At 34.3% G+C, this 18,635-nt stretch overlaps 1 protein-coding gene across 1 annotated transcript in view; it reads left to right on the forward strand.

The window, feature by feature from the left end:
• The window catches only part of LOC133649603 (BMP/retinoic acid-inducible neural-specific protein 3-like), a 71,087-nt gene extending 67,104 nt beyond the window's left edge, over positions 1 to 3,983 (forward strand). The window contains exon 8 of the mRNA XM_062046217.1: positions 2,682 to 3,983. Within this exon, the coding sequence (XP_061902201.1) occupies positions 2,682 to 3,810 (1,129 nt within the window). The 3' untranslated portion in view covers positions 3,811 to 3,983. The remainder of the gene's footprint in view (positions 1 to 2,681) is intronic.
• Positions 3,984 to 18,635: the final 14,652 nt, after the last annotated feature.

The following is an 18,635-nucleotide window of genomic DNA, read 5'->3' on the forward strand; positions in this document are numbered from 1 at the left end:
GTATCATATATAATGTATCATATATAATGTATCTATATATGTATCATATATAATGTATCATATATAATGTATCTATATATGTATCATATATAATGTATCATATATAATGTATCTACATAGGTATCATATATAATGTATCATATATAATGTATCTATATAGGTATCATATATAATGTATCATATATAATGTATCCATATATACAGTAATGTATCTATATATAATGTATCATATACTGTATAATGTATCCATATACAATGTATCATACATAATGTATCATATATAATGTATCCATATATAATGTATCATATATAATGTATTTATATATAATGTATCATATATAATGTATCATATATAATGTATCTATATATAATGTATCCATTTATAATGTATCATATATAATGTATTTATATATAATGTATCATATATAATGTATCCATATATAATGTATTTATATATAATGTATCATATATAATGTATTTATATATAATGTATCATATATAATGTATCTATATATAATGTATCATATATAATGTATCTATATATAATGTATCCATTTATAATGTATCATATATAATGTATTTATATATAATGTATCATATATAATGTATCCATATATAATGTATGTATATATAATGTATCATATATAATGTATCCATATATAATGTATCATATATAATGTATCTATATATAATGTATCATATATAATGTATCATATATAATGTTTTTATATATAATGTATCCATATATAATGTATCATATATAATGTATCTATATATAATGTATCATATATAATGTATCATATATAATGTATTTATATATAATGTATCATATATAATGTATCCATATATAATGTAACATATATAATGTATTTATATATAATGTATCATATATAATGTATCCATATATAATGTATCATATATAATGTATCATATATAATGTATTTATATATAATGTATCATATATAATGTATCTATATATAATGTATCATATATAATGTATCATATATAATGTATTTATATATAATGTATCCATATATAATGTATCATATATAATGTATCTATATATAATGTATCATATATAATGTATCATATATAATGTATCTATATATAATGTATCATATGTAATGTATCGTATATAATGTATTTATATATAATGTATCCATATATAATGTATCATATATAATGTATCTATATATAATGTATCATATATAATGTATCATATATAATGTATTTATATATAATGTATCATATATAATGTATCCATATATAATGTAACATATATAATGTATTTATATATAATGTATCATATATAATGTATCATATATAATGTATTTATATATAATGTATCATATATAATGTATCCATATATAATGTAACATATATAATGTATTTATATATAATGTATCATATATAATGTATCCATATATAATGTATCATATATAATGTATCATATATAATGTATTTATATATAATGTATCATATATAATGTATCTATATATAATGTATCATATATAATGTATCATATATAATGTATTTATATATAATGTATCCATATATAATGTATCATATATAATGTATCTATATATAATGTATCATATATAATGTATCATATATAATGTATTTATATATAATGTATCATATATAATGTATCCATATATAATGTAACATATATAATGTATTTATATATAATGTATCATATATAATGTATCCATATATAATGTATCATCTATAATGTATCATATATAATGTATTTATATATAATGTATCATATATAATGTATCTATATATAATGTATCCATATATAATGTATCATATATAATGTATCATATATAATGTATCCATATATAATGTATCATATATAATGTATCCATATATACAGTAATTTATCTATATATAATGTATCATATACTGTATAATGTATCCATATATAATGTATCATATATGATGTATCTATATATAATGTATCATATATAATGTATCTATATATAATGTATCATATATAATGTATCATATATAATGCATCTATATATAATGTATCATATATAATGTATCATATATAATGTATCTATATACAATGAATACATATAAAATGTATCCATATAAAAAATGTATCCATATAAAATGAAATGTTGCTGAAGTACGTTAAAGACGTTTATTAACATATTAGATCACGTTATTAGCGTGATTATATTATTTTTAGAGTTTCACGTGAACATTCTGTCATATTTACTTTGCAACATTTTCAATTTTAACAGCGCTATCAAAAAGGATATGAAACATTTTTTTATTACTCAATGTATTATTGTAACACAGGAGAGCTTGTTGCGGTATTAGCCGGTCATTCCTCCGGTGCAATTGTGCCGCCACCACCGGCTGCTGTCTTCCTGACTGGCCGGGCTGGTGCGGGAGTCCCAGGAACACATTGTGACGTGACAGCCATAGGTGGCAAAGTCTTTGCCTGGATTCATTATTAGACGTCCTCACGAATAAGAGTATCAATATGAAGCATTTCAAAATAAATGTTGGCAAAGCCCTAACAACCACCTGTGAGTTGCCAAAGTACCCGCAGTCTGCAGAAACATGAGCATGAAGTTGGCGTGAGGCATGTTTTCAGCTCCCGGTCCTGGAAAGTGCCCCAAAATGGATGGACGGACTTAACACAATCTGTGTTTCTATCCTAGGTCTCTCCATTTCTGGCTGGGCTACACCCTCTCCGTCTTGTACTGCAGTGGAAACAACCAAGTGGGTGTCTTCAATGAGGAGAGTCGCAGCTGTTCCTGCACCTACAGTCACCCGCCTTGCCAGGGCCTGATTCCCTGCTCCACGGGCGACGGCCCCCGCTGCGCATCCTGCTCCACGGAGAACCGAACCCGATGCTCCAGCTGCAACCCCGGCTTCACTCTCAACCAGGGAACCTGCAGGCACGCCGTGCCCGACCCTACGGACCCTTACCTGGGCTTGGAGAGCGATCAAGACTTGCATGACCTGGAGCAGCGCTACCTGCTCCAGCGACGTGACCCTCGCATCACTTTGCTTGCGGTTTTTGTGAGCAACGATGTGAGGATTAATACCTGGTTCGACCCTTCGTGGAGGAAGCGAATGCTCCTGACATTGAAGAGCAACCGGGTGAAATCGAATCGCGTTCACATGCTCCTTGGACTTGCTGTGCAGTTTTGCCTCACCAGGAACAGCACCCTTGAGCCGGCGTTTTCTCTGTTCGTGAACCCTTTTGGGGGCAGCCATTCCGAGAGCTGGACCATGCCTATCGGCCAGCATGAATACCCCGAGTGGGAGCGGACCAAACTGGACATTCCCTTGGACTGTTATAACTGGACCTTGTCTCTTGGAAACAGATGGAAGAGCTTTTTTGAGACAGTTCATTTCTACCTGAGGAGCCGCATCAAGGAGGGCACGTCAGTCGGAAGCAAGAACACTTCGGTGGACTACGAGCCTCTGGAGTCGACAGAGCCGCCAAGCAACTTCGGGTACATGAAAGTGAACAGCATGCAACTATTTGGATACAGCGTGCATTTTGACCCTGAAGCAATCCAGGACCTGATTCTGCAGATAGACTACCCGTACACTCAGGGATCACAGGACTCAGCTCTGTTGCAGCTCGTAGAGTTGCGATACAGGGTCAACCGCCTCTCCCCGCCAGGGGCCGCCCATGTGGATCTTTTCGGCTGTCTTCTTCGCCACAGACTTAAGCTGGCCACGGCGGACGTGACCAGGATCCTCACTGCCCTGCAAGCTTTCAGTGCCAGGCAACCAAACTACGCCGAGTACGAGGCCACCAAACTATGTAGCTAGTGGCTCCCGTTTCCATGTTTTGTATTTGACTTGCCACATACTAGCTCGCTGGATCCATTTGTTGTCAAGTGAGTGGTCCATTGTTCACGGCTTTGTTCCACATCAAGTGTGCGCAATTAAAATCCATGCTAATGTCGCTGTAGTTTTACAGATTAAAGATGTTTAACACTCACTTTCCATTGCCTGCCTTTCCGAGTCATTTGCCAGCTCAATCGATTTCACGCACACGACAAAAGGGATTCGACCGCATTTCACTGATCGGGTTTTTGTTTACCCACAGTTGTGGTGTGATTGCTCCAGGGTCAGGGGAATTGATTTATGTAAACATGCACGTTAATAACGACAATGTTCATGCTAAACACTAAACTTATTAGCTTTCCCGGAAACTTTGTGTGGTCTCTTTAGTGCTGACCGACTCGGAGACGACACCAACTCTACTCTTCCTGCTACAAGCTGGTCAAATTACGCCTGAGGAAGTCCTCCATTTAAACTCTGGCAACACGTCTTCAGGCAATTCTCCCGTCAAACATTTGATACGACTGATTTGAACACACCGCCCTGCCGAGCGTCGACACTTCACAGGCTGCACAACAAGCATCCGCCCCACCGGGGAGCTGCGGTTGTGTGTGCCGTGTTGTTTTTCGCTCCCATCTGGAGCATCGGAACACAAGGGCTCCCTTCTCCTTTTAGGGCGCAGCCTTGGCACAGATTACTAAGTCTCCCGCGGCGCAGGGGGAGGGTTGGAAGCGGCCCTTCTCTGATCCTCCGCCGCTCCTGTCTGCCGTTCACATCCATCCATTCATTTGCTTCCGCTTATCCGAGGTCGGGTCGGGGGGGGCAGCAGCCTAAACAGAGAATCCCAGACTTCCCTCTCCCCAGCCACTTGCTCCAGCTCCTTCCGGGGGATCCCGAGGCGTTCCCATGCCAGCCAGGAGACATAATCTTCCCAACGTGTCCTGGGTCTTCCCCGTGGTCTCCTCCCAGACGGACGTTCCCTAAACACCTCCCCAGGGAGGCGTTCGGGTGGCATCCCGCATCTGGAGTATCAGAACACAAGGTCTCCCTTCTCCTTTTAGGGCGCTGCCTTGGCACAGATTACTAAATCTCTCGCGGCCCTTCTCTGATCCTCTGCCGCTCCTGTCTGCCGTTCACATCCATCCATCCCTTTTCTTCCGCTTATCCGAGGTCGGGTCAGGGGGGCAGCAGCCTAAACAGAGAATCCCAGACTTCCCTCTCCCCAGCCACTTGCTCCAGCTCCTTCCGGGGGATCCCGAGGCGTTCCCATGCCAGCCAGGAGACATAATCTTCCCAACGTGTCCTGGGTCTTCCCCGTGGTCTCCTCCCAGACGGACGTTCCCTAAACACCTCCCCAGGGAGGCGTTCGGGTGGCATCCCGCATCTGGAGTATCAGAACACAAGGTCTCCCTTCTCCTTTTAGGGCGCTGCCTTGGCACAGATTACTAAATCTCTCGCGGCCCTTCTCTGATCCTCTGCCGCTCCTGTCTGCCGTTCACATCCATTCATTCATTTGCTTTCCGCTTATCCGAGGTCGGGTCGGGGGGGCAGCAGCCTAAACAGAGAATCCCAGACTTCCCTCTCCCCAGCCACTTGCTCCAGCTCCTTCCGGGGGATCCCGAGGCGTTCCCATGCCAGCCAGGAGACATAATCTTCCCAACGTGTCCTGGGTCTTCCCCGTGGTCTCCTCCCAGACGGACGTTCCCTAAACACCTCCCCAGGGAGGCGTTCGGGTGGCATCCCGCATCTGGAGTATCAGAACACAAGGTCTCCCTTCTCCTTTTAGGGCGCTGCCTTGGCACAGATTACTAAATCTCTCGCGGCCCTTCTCTGATCCTCTGCCGCTCCTGTCTGCCGTTCACATCCATCCATCCCTTTTCTTCCGCTTATCCGAGGTGTGGTCGTGGGGGCAGCAGCCTAAACAGAGAATCCCAGACTTCCCTCTCCCCAGCAGCTTTGTCCAGCTCCTCCCGGGGGATCCCGAGGCGTTTCGAGGCCAACGTGTCCTGGGTCTTCCCCGTGGCCTCCTACCGGTCGCCTCCCTAGGGACTCATCTATCACAGTTATTGTGATAGATGAGCTCCGTGGGCACCGAGACATGACCGGCATGGAACGAGGTACCACTGACCCGGTTGGAACTGTCGCTCGGCAATGAAGGGACTTGGACCGAAAGGAAAACCAGCTTGAACCCCCCCTGAGGGCTGCCAGAAGAGGAACCGCGGGCGCAGCTGCTTTGATTAGTATCTTCTCGGAGGAAGACAAAGCTTCGTCAGCATTCAGCAGACTTCAGTCCCTCCTCAGAGAACATCTTCACCATGAATGCAAAGAGCTTTAAGTGTCTTCTAAGAGATTGAACGCACTGATAATGCATACCTTGAGCACATTCTGCAGGAAGTAATGATGGACTCACCTGAGAGAGCAGATTGGTGGCAGTAGTTATATCTGAACCGTTATTGACCCCTTTTAACATGGCAGCTTTCTTACACTGGCTTTTTTTGCACTGAATTTTTTTCCACTGATTTTTTCCACTGAACATTTCTGCCCAGAAATTTTTCTGCACTGAAAATTTGAATTTTTTGACCACTGACATTTTTTGCACTGAATTTTTTGCACTAATGTTTCTGCACTGATTTTTTTTACACTGAATATTTCTGCCACTGAATTTTTACACACTAATTTGTTCTGACACTGAATTTACAAACACTGATTTTTATTTTGTTTTACAATATTTCTGCTTGAATAAATTTGACACTGAATTTTTTACAGAATTTTTATGCACTGAAATGTTACACTGAATTTTTCTGCACCAAATTTTTTACACTGTTTTTTTGCTCTGAATTTTTTACAGAATTTTTATGCACTGAAATGTTACACTGAATTTTTCTGCACCAAATTTTTTACACTGTTTTTTTGCTCTGAATTTTTTACACATATTTTTTACACTGAACATTTCTGCCCAGAATTTTTCTGCACTGAAAATCTGCACTAATTTTTCTGCACTGATTTTTTTTACACTGAATATTTCTGCCACTGAATTTTTACACACTAATTTGTTCTGACACTGTATTTCACTGATTTTTTTTTACACAATATCTCTGCTAAAAACATTTTTGCACTGAATTTTTTACAGAATTTTTCTGCACTGAAAATTTACACTGAATTGTTCTGCACTGAATTTTTTACAACTTTTTTTGCACTGAATTTTTACACAAATTTTTCTGCACTGAATTTTTTTCCACTGATTTTTTCCACTGAACATTTCTGCCCAGAATTTTTCTGCACTGAAAATTTGAATTTTTTGACCACTGACATTTTTTGCACTGAATTTTTTGCACTAAAGTTTCTGCACTGATTTTTTTTTACACTGAATATTTCTGCCACTGAATTTTTACACACTAATTTGTTCTGACACTGAATTTACAAACACTGATTTTTTTTTTTTACAATATTTCTGCTTGAATAAATTTGACACTGAATTTTTTACAGAATTTTTATGCACTGAAATTTTACACTGAATTTTTCTGCACCAAATTTTTTACACTGTTTTTTTGCACTGAATTTTTTACACAGATTTTTTACACTGAACATTTCTGCCCAGAATTTTTCTGCACTGAAAATTTGCACTAATTTTTCTGCACTGATTTTTTTTACACTGAATATTTCTGCCACTGAATTTTTACACACTAATTTGTTCTGACACTGAATTTACAAACACTGATTTTTTTTTTTACAATATTTCTGCTTGAATAAATTTGACACTGAATTTTTTACAGAATTTTTATACACTGAAATTTTACACTGAATTTTTCTGCACCAAATTTTTTACACTGTTTTTTTGCACTGAATTTTTTACACAGATTTTTTACACTGAACATTTCTGCGCAGAGTTTTTCTGCACTGAAAATCTGCACTAATTTTTCTGCACTGATTTTTTTTACACTGAATATTTCTGCCACTGAATTTTTACACACTAATTTGTTCTGACACTGTATTTCACTGATTTTTTTTTTTACACAATATCTCTGCTAAAAACATTTTTGCACTGAATTTTTTACAGAATTTTTCTGCACTGAAAATTTACACTGAATTGTTCTGCACTGAATTTTTTACAACTTTTTTTGCACTGAATTTTTACACAAATTTTTCTAAACTGAATTTTTTTACACTGATTTTTTACACTGAACATTTTTGCCCAGAATTTTTCTGCACTGAATTTTTTACAACTTTTTTTGCACTGAAGTTTTACAAAAAATGTTCTAGACTGAATTTTTTTACACTGTACATTTTTCAGAGAAAACCACAAACAAGCCTCTGTTTTTTTTTAATGGTAGGTATGATCTCAATACATCAAATGTAATCCCACTATATATTTAACACAACAATACTGTAAATTCCCAACTATAAGCCGCTACTTTTTTCCTGCACTTCGAACCCTGCGGCTTATAAAACGGTGCAGCTAATTCATGGATTTTTTCCCCCCGCAAATTACCTTCATGTTTTAAGTTCAATAGTTTCAACTAAACCTAAGCAGAGGACAAAAAAGGTGTATTTTTTGTGCTATGGCGCCACCTTTTGGGCGAGGTGAACGTCTTCAGTATTTCCTTCTGTTTAGTGCTTTCAACCGGAAGTGCAAGTGCCGTTCCATCTTCTAGTCATCCATAGCGTTTCTACTCGTATGGATTCTTCATTCATCACCCCATGCAACGTTTGTAAGTTTTACAATATAACTAAAACAATTCGTACTTACTAAAACCGTCCCATGTGTGATGTCTGTAGGCGTGTTTTTGTGTAACCTGTACTGTAACCTTCCGCCAAATGGGGGGGAAAACATATTATTTTGTAGACTAACAGATACTACATTGCTTCATTCGGAAACAATTAAGGTATGTAAGTAAACATTTACAGAGTGTTTCTGTGTAAATAACTCATTTCACAACATATATATCTGCGGCTAATATATGGAAACATACTTTTATTTTTTAAAAATTTAGTGGCTGTGGCTTATATACCGGTGTGCTCTATAGTCTGGAAAATACGGTAATTTTCCACCAAATAGGGGGGGGGGGAACATGTTGTTTTGTCGACTAACAGATACTACATTGCTTCATTTGGAAACAATTAAGGTATGTAAATAAACATTTAGAGAATATTTCTGTGTAAATAACTCATTTCACAACGTATACATCTGTGGCTTATATATTGGAACATCATTTTATTTTCTAAAAATTTAGTGGGTGTGGCTTATATACCGGTGTGCTCTGTAGTCTGGAAAATACGGTAATTTTCCACCAAATAGGGGGGAAAACATGTTGTTTTGTCGACTAACAGATACTACATTGCTTCATTCGGAAACAATTAAGGTATGTAAGTAAACATTTACAGAGTGTTTCTGTGTAAATAACTCATTTCACAACATATATATCTGCGGCTAATATATGGAAACATACTTTTATTTTCTAAAAATTTAGTGGGTGTGGCTTATATACCGGTGTGCTCTATAGTCTGGAAAATACGGTAATTTTCCACCAAATAGGGGGGGAAACATGTTGTTTTGTCGACTAACAGATACTACATTGCTTCATTTGGAAACAATTAAGGTATGTAAATAAACATTTAGAGAATATTTATGTGTAAATAACTCATTTCACAACGTATATATCTGTGGCTTATATATTGGAACATCATTTTATTTTCTAAAAATTTAATGGGTGTGGCTTATATACCGGTGTGCTCTATAGTCTGGAAAATACGGTAATTTTCCACCAAATAGGGGGGAAACATGTTGTTTTGTCGACTAACAGATACTACATTGCTTCATTTGGAAACAATTAAGGTATGTAAATAAACATTTAGAGAATATTTCTGTGTAAATAACTCATTTCACAACGTATATATCTGTGGCTTATATATTGGAACATCATTTTATTTTCTAAAAATTTAGTGGGTGTTGCTTATATACCGGTGTGCTCTATAGTCTGGAAAATACGGTAATTTTCCACCAAATAGGGGGGAAAACATGTTGTTTTTCCGACTAACAGATACTACATTGCTTCATTTGGAAACAATTAAGGTATGTAAATAAACATTTAGAGAATATTTCTGTGTAAATAACTCATTTCACAACGTATATATCTGTGGCTTATATATTGGAACATCATTTTATTTTCTAAAATATAGTCTGGAAAATACGGTAATTTTCCACCAAATAGGGGGGGAAACATGTTGTTTTGTCGACTAACAGATACTACATTGCTTCATTTGGAAACAATTAAGGTATGTAAATAAACATTTAGAGAATATTTCTGTGTAAATAACTCATTTCACAACGTATATATCTGTGGCTTATATATTGGAACATCATTTTATTTTCTAAAAATTTAGTGGGTGTTGCTTATATACCGGTGTGCTCTATAGTCTGGAAAATATGGTAATTTTCCACCAAATAGGGGGGGGGAAACATGTTGTTTTGTCGACTAACAGATACTACATTGCTTCATTTGGAAACAATTAAGGTATGTAAATAAACATTTAGAGAATATTTATGTGTAAATAACTCATTTCACAACGTATATATCTGTGGCTTATATATTGGAACATCATTTTATTTTCTAAAAATTTAGTGGGTGTTGCTTATATACCGGTGTGCTCTATAGTCTGGAAAATACGGTAATTTTCCACCAAATAGGGGGGGAAAACATGTTGTTTTGTCGACTAACAGATACTACATTGCTTCATTTGTAAACAATTAAGGTATGTAAATAAACATTTACCGAATATTGATGTGTAAATAACTCATTTCACAACGTATATATCTGTGGCTTATATATTGGAACATCATTTTATTTTCTAAAAATGTAATGGGTGTGGCTTATATACCGGTGTGCTCTATAGTCTGGAAAATACGGTAATTTTCCACCAAATGGGGGGGGAAACATGTTGTTTTGTCGTCTAACAGATACTACATTGCTTCATTTGGAAACAATTAAGGTATGTAAATAAACATTTACAGAATATTTATGTGTAAATAACTCATTTCACAACGTATATATCTGTGGCTTATATATTGGAACATCATTTTATTTTCAAAAAATTTAGTGGGTGTGGCTTATATACCGGTGTGCTCTATAGTCTGGAAAATACGGTAATTTTCCACCAAATAGGGGGGGAAAACATGTTGTTTTGTCGACTAACAGATACTACAATGCTTCATTTGGAAACAATTAAGGTATGTAAATAAACATTGACAGAATATTTCTGTGTAAATAACTCATTTCACAACGTATATATCTGTGGCTTATATATTGGAACATCATTTTATTTTCTAAAAATTTAGTGGGTGTGGCTTATATACCGGTGTGCTCTATAGTCTGGAAAATACGGTAATTTTCCACCAAATAGGGGGGGAAACATGTTGTTTTGTCGACTAACAGATACTACATTGCTTCATTTGGAAACAATTAAGGTATGTAAATAAACATTTAGAGAATATTGATGTGTAAATAAGTCATTTCACAACGTATATATCTGTGGCTTATATATTGGAACATCATTTTATTTTCTAAAAATTTAATGGGTGTGGCTTATATACCGGTGTGCTCTGTAGTCTGGAAAATACGGTAATTTTCCACCAAATAGGGGGGGGAAACATGTTGTTTTGTCGACTAACAGATACTACATTGCTTCATTTGGAAACAATTAAGGTATGTAAATAAACATTTACAGAATATTTCTGTGTAAATAACTCATTTCACAACGTATATATCTGTGGCTTATATATTGGAACATCATTTTATTTTCTAAAAATTTAGTGGGTGTGGCTTATATACCGGTGTGCTCTATAGTCTGGAAAATACGGTAATTTTCCACCAAATAGGGGGGAAAACATGTTTTGTCGACTAACAGATACTACATTGCTTCATTTGGAAACAATTAAGGTATGTAAATAAACATTTAGAGAATATTTCTGTGTAAATAAGTCATTTCACAACGTATATATCTGTGGCTTATATATTGGAACATCATTTTATTTTCTAAAAATTTAGTGGGTGTGGCTTGTATACCGGTGTGCTCTATAGTCTGGAAAATACGGTAATTTTCCACCAAATAGGGGGGAAACATGTTGTTTTGTCGACTAACAGATACTACATTGCTTCATTTGGAAACAATTAAGGTATGTAAATAAACATTTACAGAATATTTCTGTGTAAATAACTCATTTCACAACGTATATATCTGTGGCTTATATATTGGAACATCATTTTATTTTCTAAAAATGTAATGGGTGTGGCTTATATACCGGTGTGCTCTATAGTCTGGAAAAAACGGTAATTTTCCACCAAATAGGGGGGAAAACATGTTGTTTTGTCGACTAACAGATACTACATTGCTTCATTTGGAAACAATTAAGGTATGTAAATAAACATTTAGAGAATATCTCTGTGTAAATAACTCATTTCACAACGTATATATCTGTGGCTTATATATTGGAACATCATTTTATTTTCTAAAAATGTAGTGGGTGTGGCTTATATACCGGTGTGCTCTATAGTCTGGAAAATACGGTAATTTTCCACCAAATAGGGGGGGAACATGTTGTTTTGTCGACTAACAGATACTACATTGCTTCATTTGTAAACAATTAAGGTATGTAAATAAACATTTACAGAATATTTATGTGTAAATAACTCATTTCACAACGTATATATCTGTGGCTTATATATTGGAACATCATTTTATTTTCTAAAAATTTAGTGGGTGTGGCTTATATACCGGTGTGCTCTATAGTCTGGAAAATACGGTAATTTTCCACCAAATGGGGGGGGGAAACATGTTGTTTTGTCGACTAACAGACACTACATTGCTTCATTTGGAAACAATTAAGGTATGTAAATAAACATTTAGAGAATATTTATGTGTAAATAACTCATTTCACAACGTATATATCTGTGGCTTATATATTGGAACATCATTTTATTTTCTAAAAATTTAGTGGGTGTGGCTTATATCATGTGCTCTATAGTCTGGAAAATACGGTAATTTTCCACCAAATAGGGGGGAAAACATGTTGTTTTGTCGACTAACAGATACTACATTGCTTCATTTGGAAACAATTAAGGTATGTAAATAAACATTTACAGAATATTTATGTGTAAATAACTCATTTCACAACGTATATATCTGTGGCTTATATATTGGAACATCATTTTATTTTCTAAAAATTTAATGGGTGTGGCTTATATACCGGTGTGCTCTATAGTCTGGAAAATACGGTAATTTTCCACCAAATGGGGGGGGAAACATGTTGTTTTGTCAACTAACAGATACTACATTGCTTCATTTGGAAACAATTAAGGTATGTAAATAAACATTTAGAGAATATTTATGTGTAAATAACTCATTTCACAACGTATATATCTGTGGCTTATATATTGGAACATCATTTTATTTTCTAAAAATTTAGTGGGTGTGGCTTATATCATGTGCTCTATAGTCTGGAAAATACGGTAATTTTCCACCAAATAGGGGGGAAAACATGTTGTTTTGTCGACTAACAGATACTACATTGCTTCATTTGGAAACAATTAAGGTATGTAAATAAACATTTACAGAATATTTATGTGTAAATAACTCATTTCACAACGTATATATCTGTGGCTTATATATTGGAACATCATTTTATTTTCTAAAAATTTAATGGGTGTGGCTTATATACCGGTGTGCTCTATAGTCTGGAAAATACGGTAATTTTCCACCAAATGGGGGGGGAAACATGTTGTTTTGTCAACTAACAGATACTACATTGCTTCATTTGGAAACAATTAAGGTATGTAAATAAACATTTAGAGAATATTTATGTGTAAATAACTCATTTCACAACGTATATATATCTGTGGCTTATATATTGGAACATCATTTTATTTTCTAAAAATTTAATGGGTGTGGCTTGTATACCGGTGTGCTCTATAGTCTGGAAAATACGGTAATTTTCCACCAAATGGGGGGGGAAACATGTTGTTTTGTCGACTAACAGATACTACATTGCTTCATTTGGAAACAATTAAGGTATGTAAATAAACATTTAGAGAATATTTCTGTGTAAATAACTCATTTCACAACGTATATATCTGCCACTTAATAGTCAGGTGTGGCAAATATATGGAAAATAAATGTTTCTTCTAAAATGTAGTGGGTGTGGCTTATATACCAGTGGCCTTTACAGTACAAAAATCCTTTTGCAATGCTGTTTTCTGAAAATGATGTAAAGTGCCAATTTGTGCTTCGGCTATCGTTTTTTTTTTGTCCTCTGCGCCCAGTCTGTTCACCCCAACCTTTTCCGGTTGTGTGTACGTCCCCCCCCACCCCCACCCCCCCCGTGCGATGTTGGTGTGCTCCCCACCAGGTTTGTGCTGGAAATGACATTTGGTGTCAACAAAGATCCTTTTTTCCGACACAAGATCTGTTATCTCTTCACGGAAAATGTGAAAATAATTGTCGTTGTGGACGTGCTGGTGGAGTTGCAGATGACTTCAAAGGAGATTATTGAGTCGGGGTGCAAAGTATTTGGAAGCAAAAGCTGTCACAGAAGCAATTAAAGGCAGGAGTGTACTGTTTGATCCGGGTTAGGTTTGAATTGATCGAGTGAAAAATGAATGCGTGCGTCTTTCAGGCCTTGTTTGCTTGTTTGGTTTAGAGCAGGGGTCACCAACGCGGTGCCCGCGGGCACCAGGTAGCCCGTAAGGACCAGATGAGTAGCCCGCTGGCCTGTTCTAAAAATAGCTCAAATAGCAGCACTTACCAGTGAGCTGCCTCTATTTTTTTAAATTTTATTTATTTACTAGCAAGCTGGTCTCGCTTTGCCCGACATTTTTAATTCTGAGAGAGACAAAACTCAAATAGGATTTGAAAATCCAAGAAAATATTTTAAAGACTTGGTCTTCACTTGTTTAAATAAATTCATGAATTTTTTTTACTTTGCTTCTTATAACTTTCAGAAAGACAATTTTAGAGAAAAAATACAACCCTAAAAATGATTTTTAAACACATATACCTTTTTACCTTTTAAATTCCTTCCTCTTCTTTCCTGACAATTTAAATCAATGTTCGAGTAAATTTTTTTTTTTTCATTGTAAACAATAATAAAACATTTTTAATTTAATTCTTCATTTTAGCTTCTGTTTTTTCGACGAAGAATATTTGTGAAATATTTCTTCAAACTTATTATGATTAAAATTCAAAAAAATTATTCTGGCAAATCTGGAAAATCTGTAGAATCAAATTGAAATCTTATTTCAAAGTCTTTTGAATTTCTTTTAAAATTTTTGTTCTGGAAAATCTAGAAGAAATAATGATTTGTCTTTGTTAGAAATATAGCTTGGTCCAATTTGTTATATATTCTAACAAAGTGCAGATTGGATTTTAACCTATTTAAAACATGTCATCAAAATTCTAAAATTAATCTTAATCTGGAAAAATTACTAATGATGTTCCATAAATAATTTTTTTAATTTTTTCAAAAAGATTCGAATTAGCTAGTTTTTCTCTTCTTTTTTTCGGTTGAATTTTGAATTTTAAAGAGTCGAAATTGAAGATAAACTATGTTTCAAAATTGAATTGTCATTTTTTTCGTGTTTTCTCCTCTTTTAAAACGTTCAGTTAAGTGTAAATATCATTATTTATTAATAATAACATAGAGTTGAAGGTAAATTGAGCAAATTGGCTATTTCCGGCAATTTATTGAAGTGTGTATCAAACTGGTAGCCCTTCGCATTAATCAGTACCCAAGAAGTAGCTCTTGGTTTCAAAAAGGTTGGTGACCCCTGGTTTAGAGGAAGAAAACATGGAAATGGAACTCCAAACATTGCTGAGCCAACACTTTCTCCATTTAACACGACACTGATACTAATCCCACATCTAAAATACCTGGAATTGGGTGAAGTCTTGGCATGCGAGTCTGCTTCCTTTACACGGTCGTTACATATTCACCCTTTCATGCTAGCTCGGGGAGTGCCCTAGTAACACTAGTGCACTCTGACCGTATTATTAGAGCAGTCGTACTGGGAATATGCAAACATTGTGAGGAGATATCATTCACAAATCCTCTCGTTTCTTCAGTGCCTCCGCAGGTTACATTCCTTGGGGACTGTGTTTACTTATTTACAAAGTACTTTCACGCCGCACTGTCAATAAATTCATTATTCGGCCCTCGCTACGTGCGGCTAGACAGATAGTTAACAGCACGAAGAAACAGAAGCCAAGTTCCGTTGATGATTGATGTTCCTTCTTTTGAATTATTATTCCTTCCGCAGTCGTCCTTCATTTAGGTTTGTAAGACTGAAAATACCAAAACATTATAAAAGCATGACGTCCATTGCGCGTTTCTCATAAATATTGTCCATTGTGTGTGTTACGCAAATAAAATAGAAGGTTCAGTGTTAATACACACAGCAAACATTGCACACAGGTACTTTAACTCAATTAAACCTAAAATGTAGCGTTCTCGCCCTCTGCTGGTCAAATTCAGCGCTACATGTATTTAACCACTTTTCATCGCTGGTTAAGCACAAATACAAAAGACGTCATAACATTCATACTTTGTCGTCCAATCACTGTTGAAAGTCAGATTTTTGTGATTTATTTGGATTTTTATATATGTATATTTATATGTATGTATATGTATATACATATATACATATATACATATATATATATATACACATATATACATATACATATATATACATATACATATATATACATATATATATATACATATATATACATATATATATATACATATATATATATATATATATATATATATATATATATATATATATATATATATATATATATATATATATATATATATATAAGGGAATAAGCGGTAGAAAATAAGCGGTAGAAAATGGATGGATGGATGGATGGATATATATAAATATATATGTATTTATATATATATATAGGTGAATATTATATATATATGTGTGTATATGTATGTGTCATATATATATATATATATATATATATATATATATATATATATATATATATATATATATATATATATATATATATATATGTGTGTATATGTATGTGTCTATCTATGTATATACTGTATATATGTTTATATGTATCTGTGTATATGCATGTGTATACATATATATATGTATATATATATTTATATGTATGCATATATATATATATATATATATATATATATATATATATATATATATATATATATGTATAGATATATATATATAGGTGAATATTATATATATATATGTGTGTATATATGTATGTGTCTATATATGAGTGTACGTATATATATATATATATATATATATATATATATATATATATATATATATATATATATATATATATATATATATATATATATATATATGTGGTGTGTGTGTGTATATATATGTACATATATATGTGTATATGTATGTGTCTATATATGTATATACTGTATATATGTTTATATGTATCTGTGTATATGCATGTGGATATATATATATATATATATATATATATATATATATATATATATATATATATATATATATATATATATAATAACTGGGATTTATATAGCGCTTTTCTAAGTACCCAAAGTCGCTTTACATGTTAAAATATATATATATATATATATATATATATATATATATATATGTATATATGTATATATGTATATATATGTATATATATATATATATATATATATATATATATATATATATATATATATATATATATATATATATATATATATATATATATATATATATATATAAATATATATATATACATGTGTATACACATATTGATTTAGTATAGGAATAATTACAATCGTAAATCAATTTTTTTAGTGAACACGGGCTGTTTATGTACAATTTTAAGGTAAACTTGAATCAAGCCCTCCAACTTTTAGACAATTACTGAGGTAGCCAGTCCATACTTTAAGGTGATACAGTGTTTGGAAGTTCCTGTAACAATCCCCCAGTTAAGTTAAGGTGATACAGTGTTTGGAAGTTCCTATAACAATCCCCCAGTTAAGTTAAGGTGATACAGTGTTTGGAAGTTCCTATAACAATCCCCCAGTTAAGTTAAGGTGATACAGTGTTTGGAAGTTCCTATAACAATCCCCCAGAGCATTAAAGATAAACAAGTCCACACAGACCTCCAAGTTTAGAACGCCACCGAGAGTGTAGCAATTATGATTATAGCAACCACCTTTCAGCGGGAAATGCCAAGTGGTTGTCTGACATATTCAAGGCGAATTAGGGCTGCACCAGAAAGGAATCAAGAAAACGGCAAACTGCAGCCTCCCAACGTTCCGTTTAGAAGGTATTCATCAGAGCACTTAAGCTAAAAGGGTAATTTCATAAATGGGAGATAAAATCCATTAAGGTGATTCGTCTACCTTCCAAAGAAAATATAGTATTTTCAGGAGCGACTGCGGCGGGTGACAAAGGAAAAAGCTCAATAAAGGATTGTGGGTGTGCTGCACTGCTGCTGAACATACCTCTTCAAATCAATAAGGTCATCCTGAACCGTGGCCTCACCACTTCTATTATTCTCAACTTTCAGCCATGGGAGACCAAGTCTAAGTCTCAAGAATAAAACAATAACTAACAATTTCCCTGGTGGATCAATAAAGTTTTGTGTAAAAAAAAAAAAAGTCCCAGAGGTGGTCTAGAGTTGGACACGATCCAACATTGACCCAGGAGGTCTATTAAGAGTCAGCACAGAGGAGGAACCACCACGATCCCTGCTCGGCTTTCTCCCGTCCCTGGTGGTGA

This window comes from Entelurus aequoreus, linkage group LG05 (assembly GCF_033978785.1).
Source record: "Entelurus aequoreus isolate RoL-2023_Sb linkage group LG05, RoL_Eaeq_v1.1, whole genome shotgun sequence".
NCBI classification, from domain to species: domain Eukaryota; kingdom Metazoa; phylum Chordata; class Actinopteri; order Syngnathiformes; family Syngnathidae; genus Entelurus; species Entelurus aequoreus.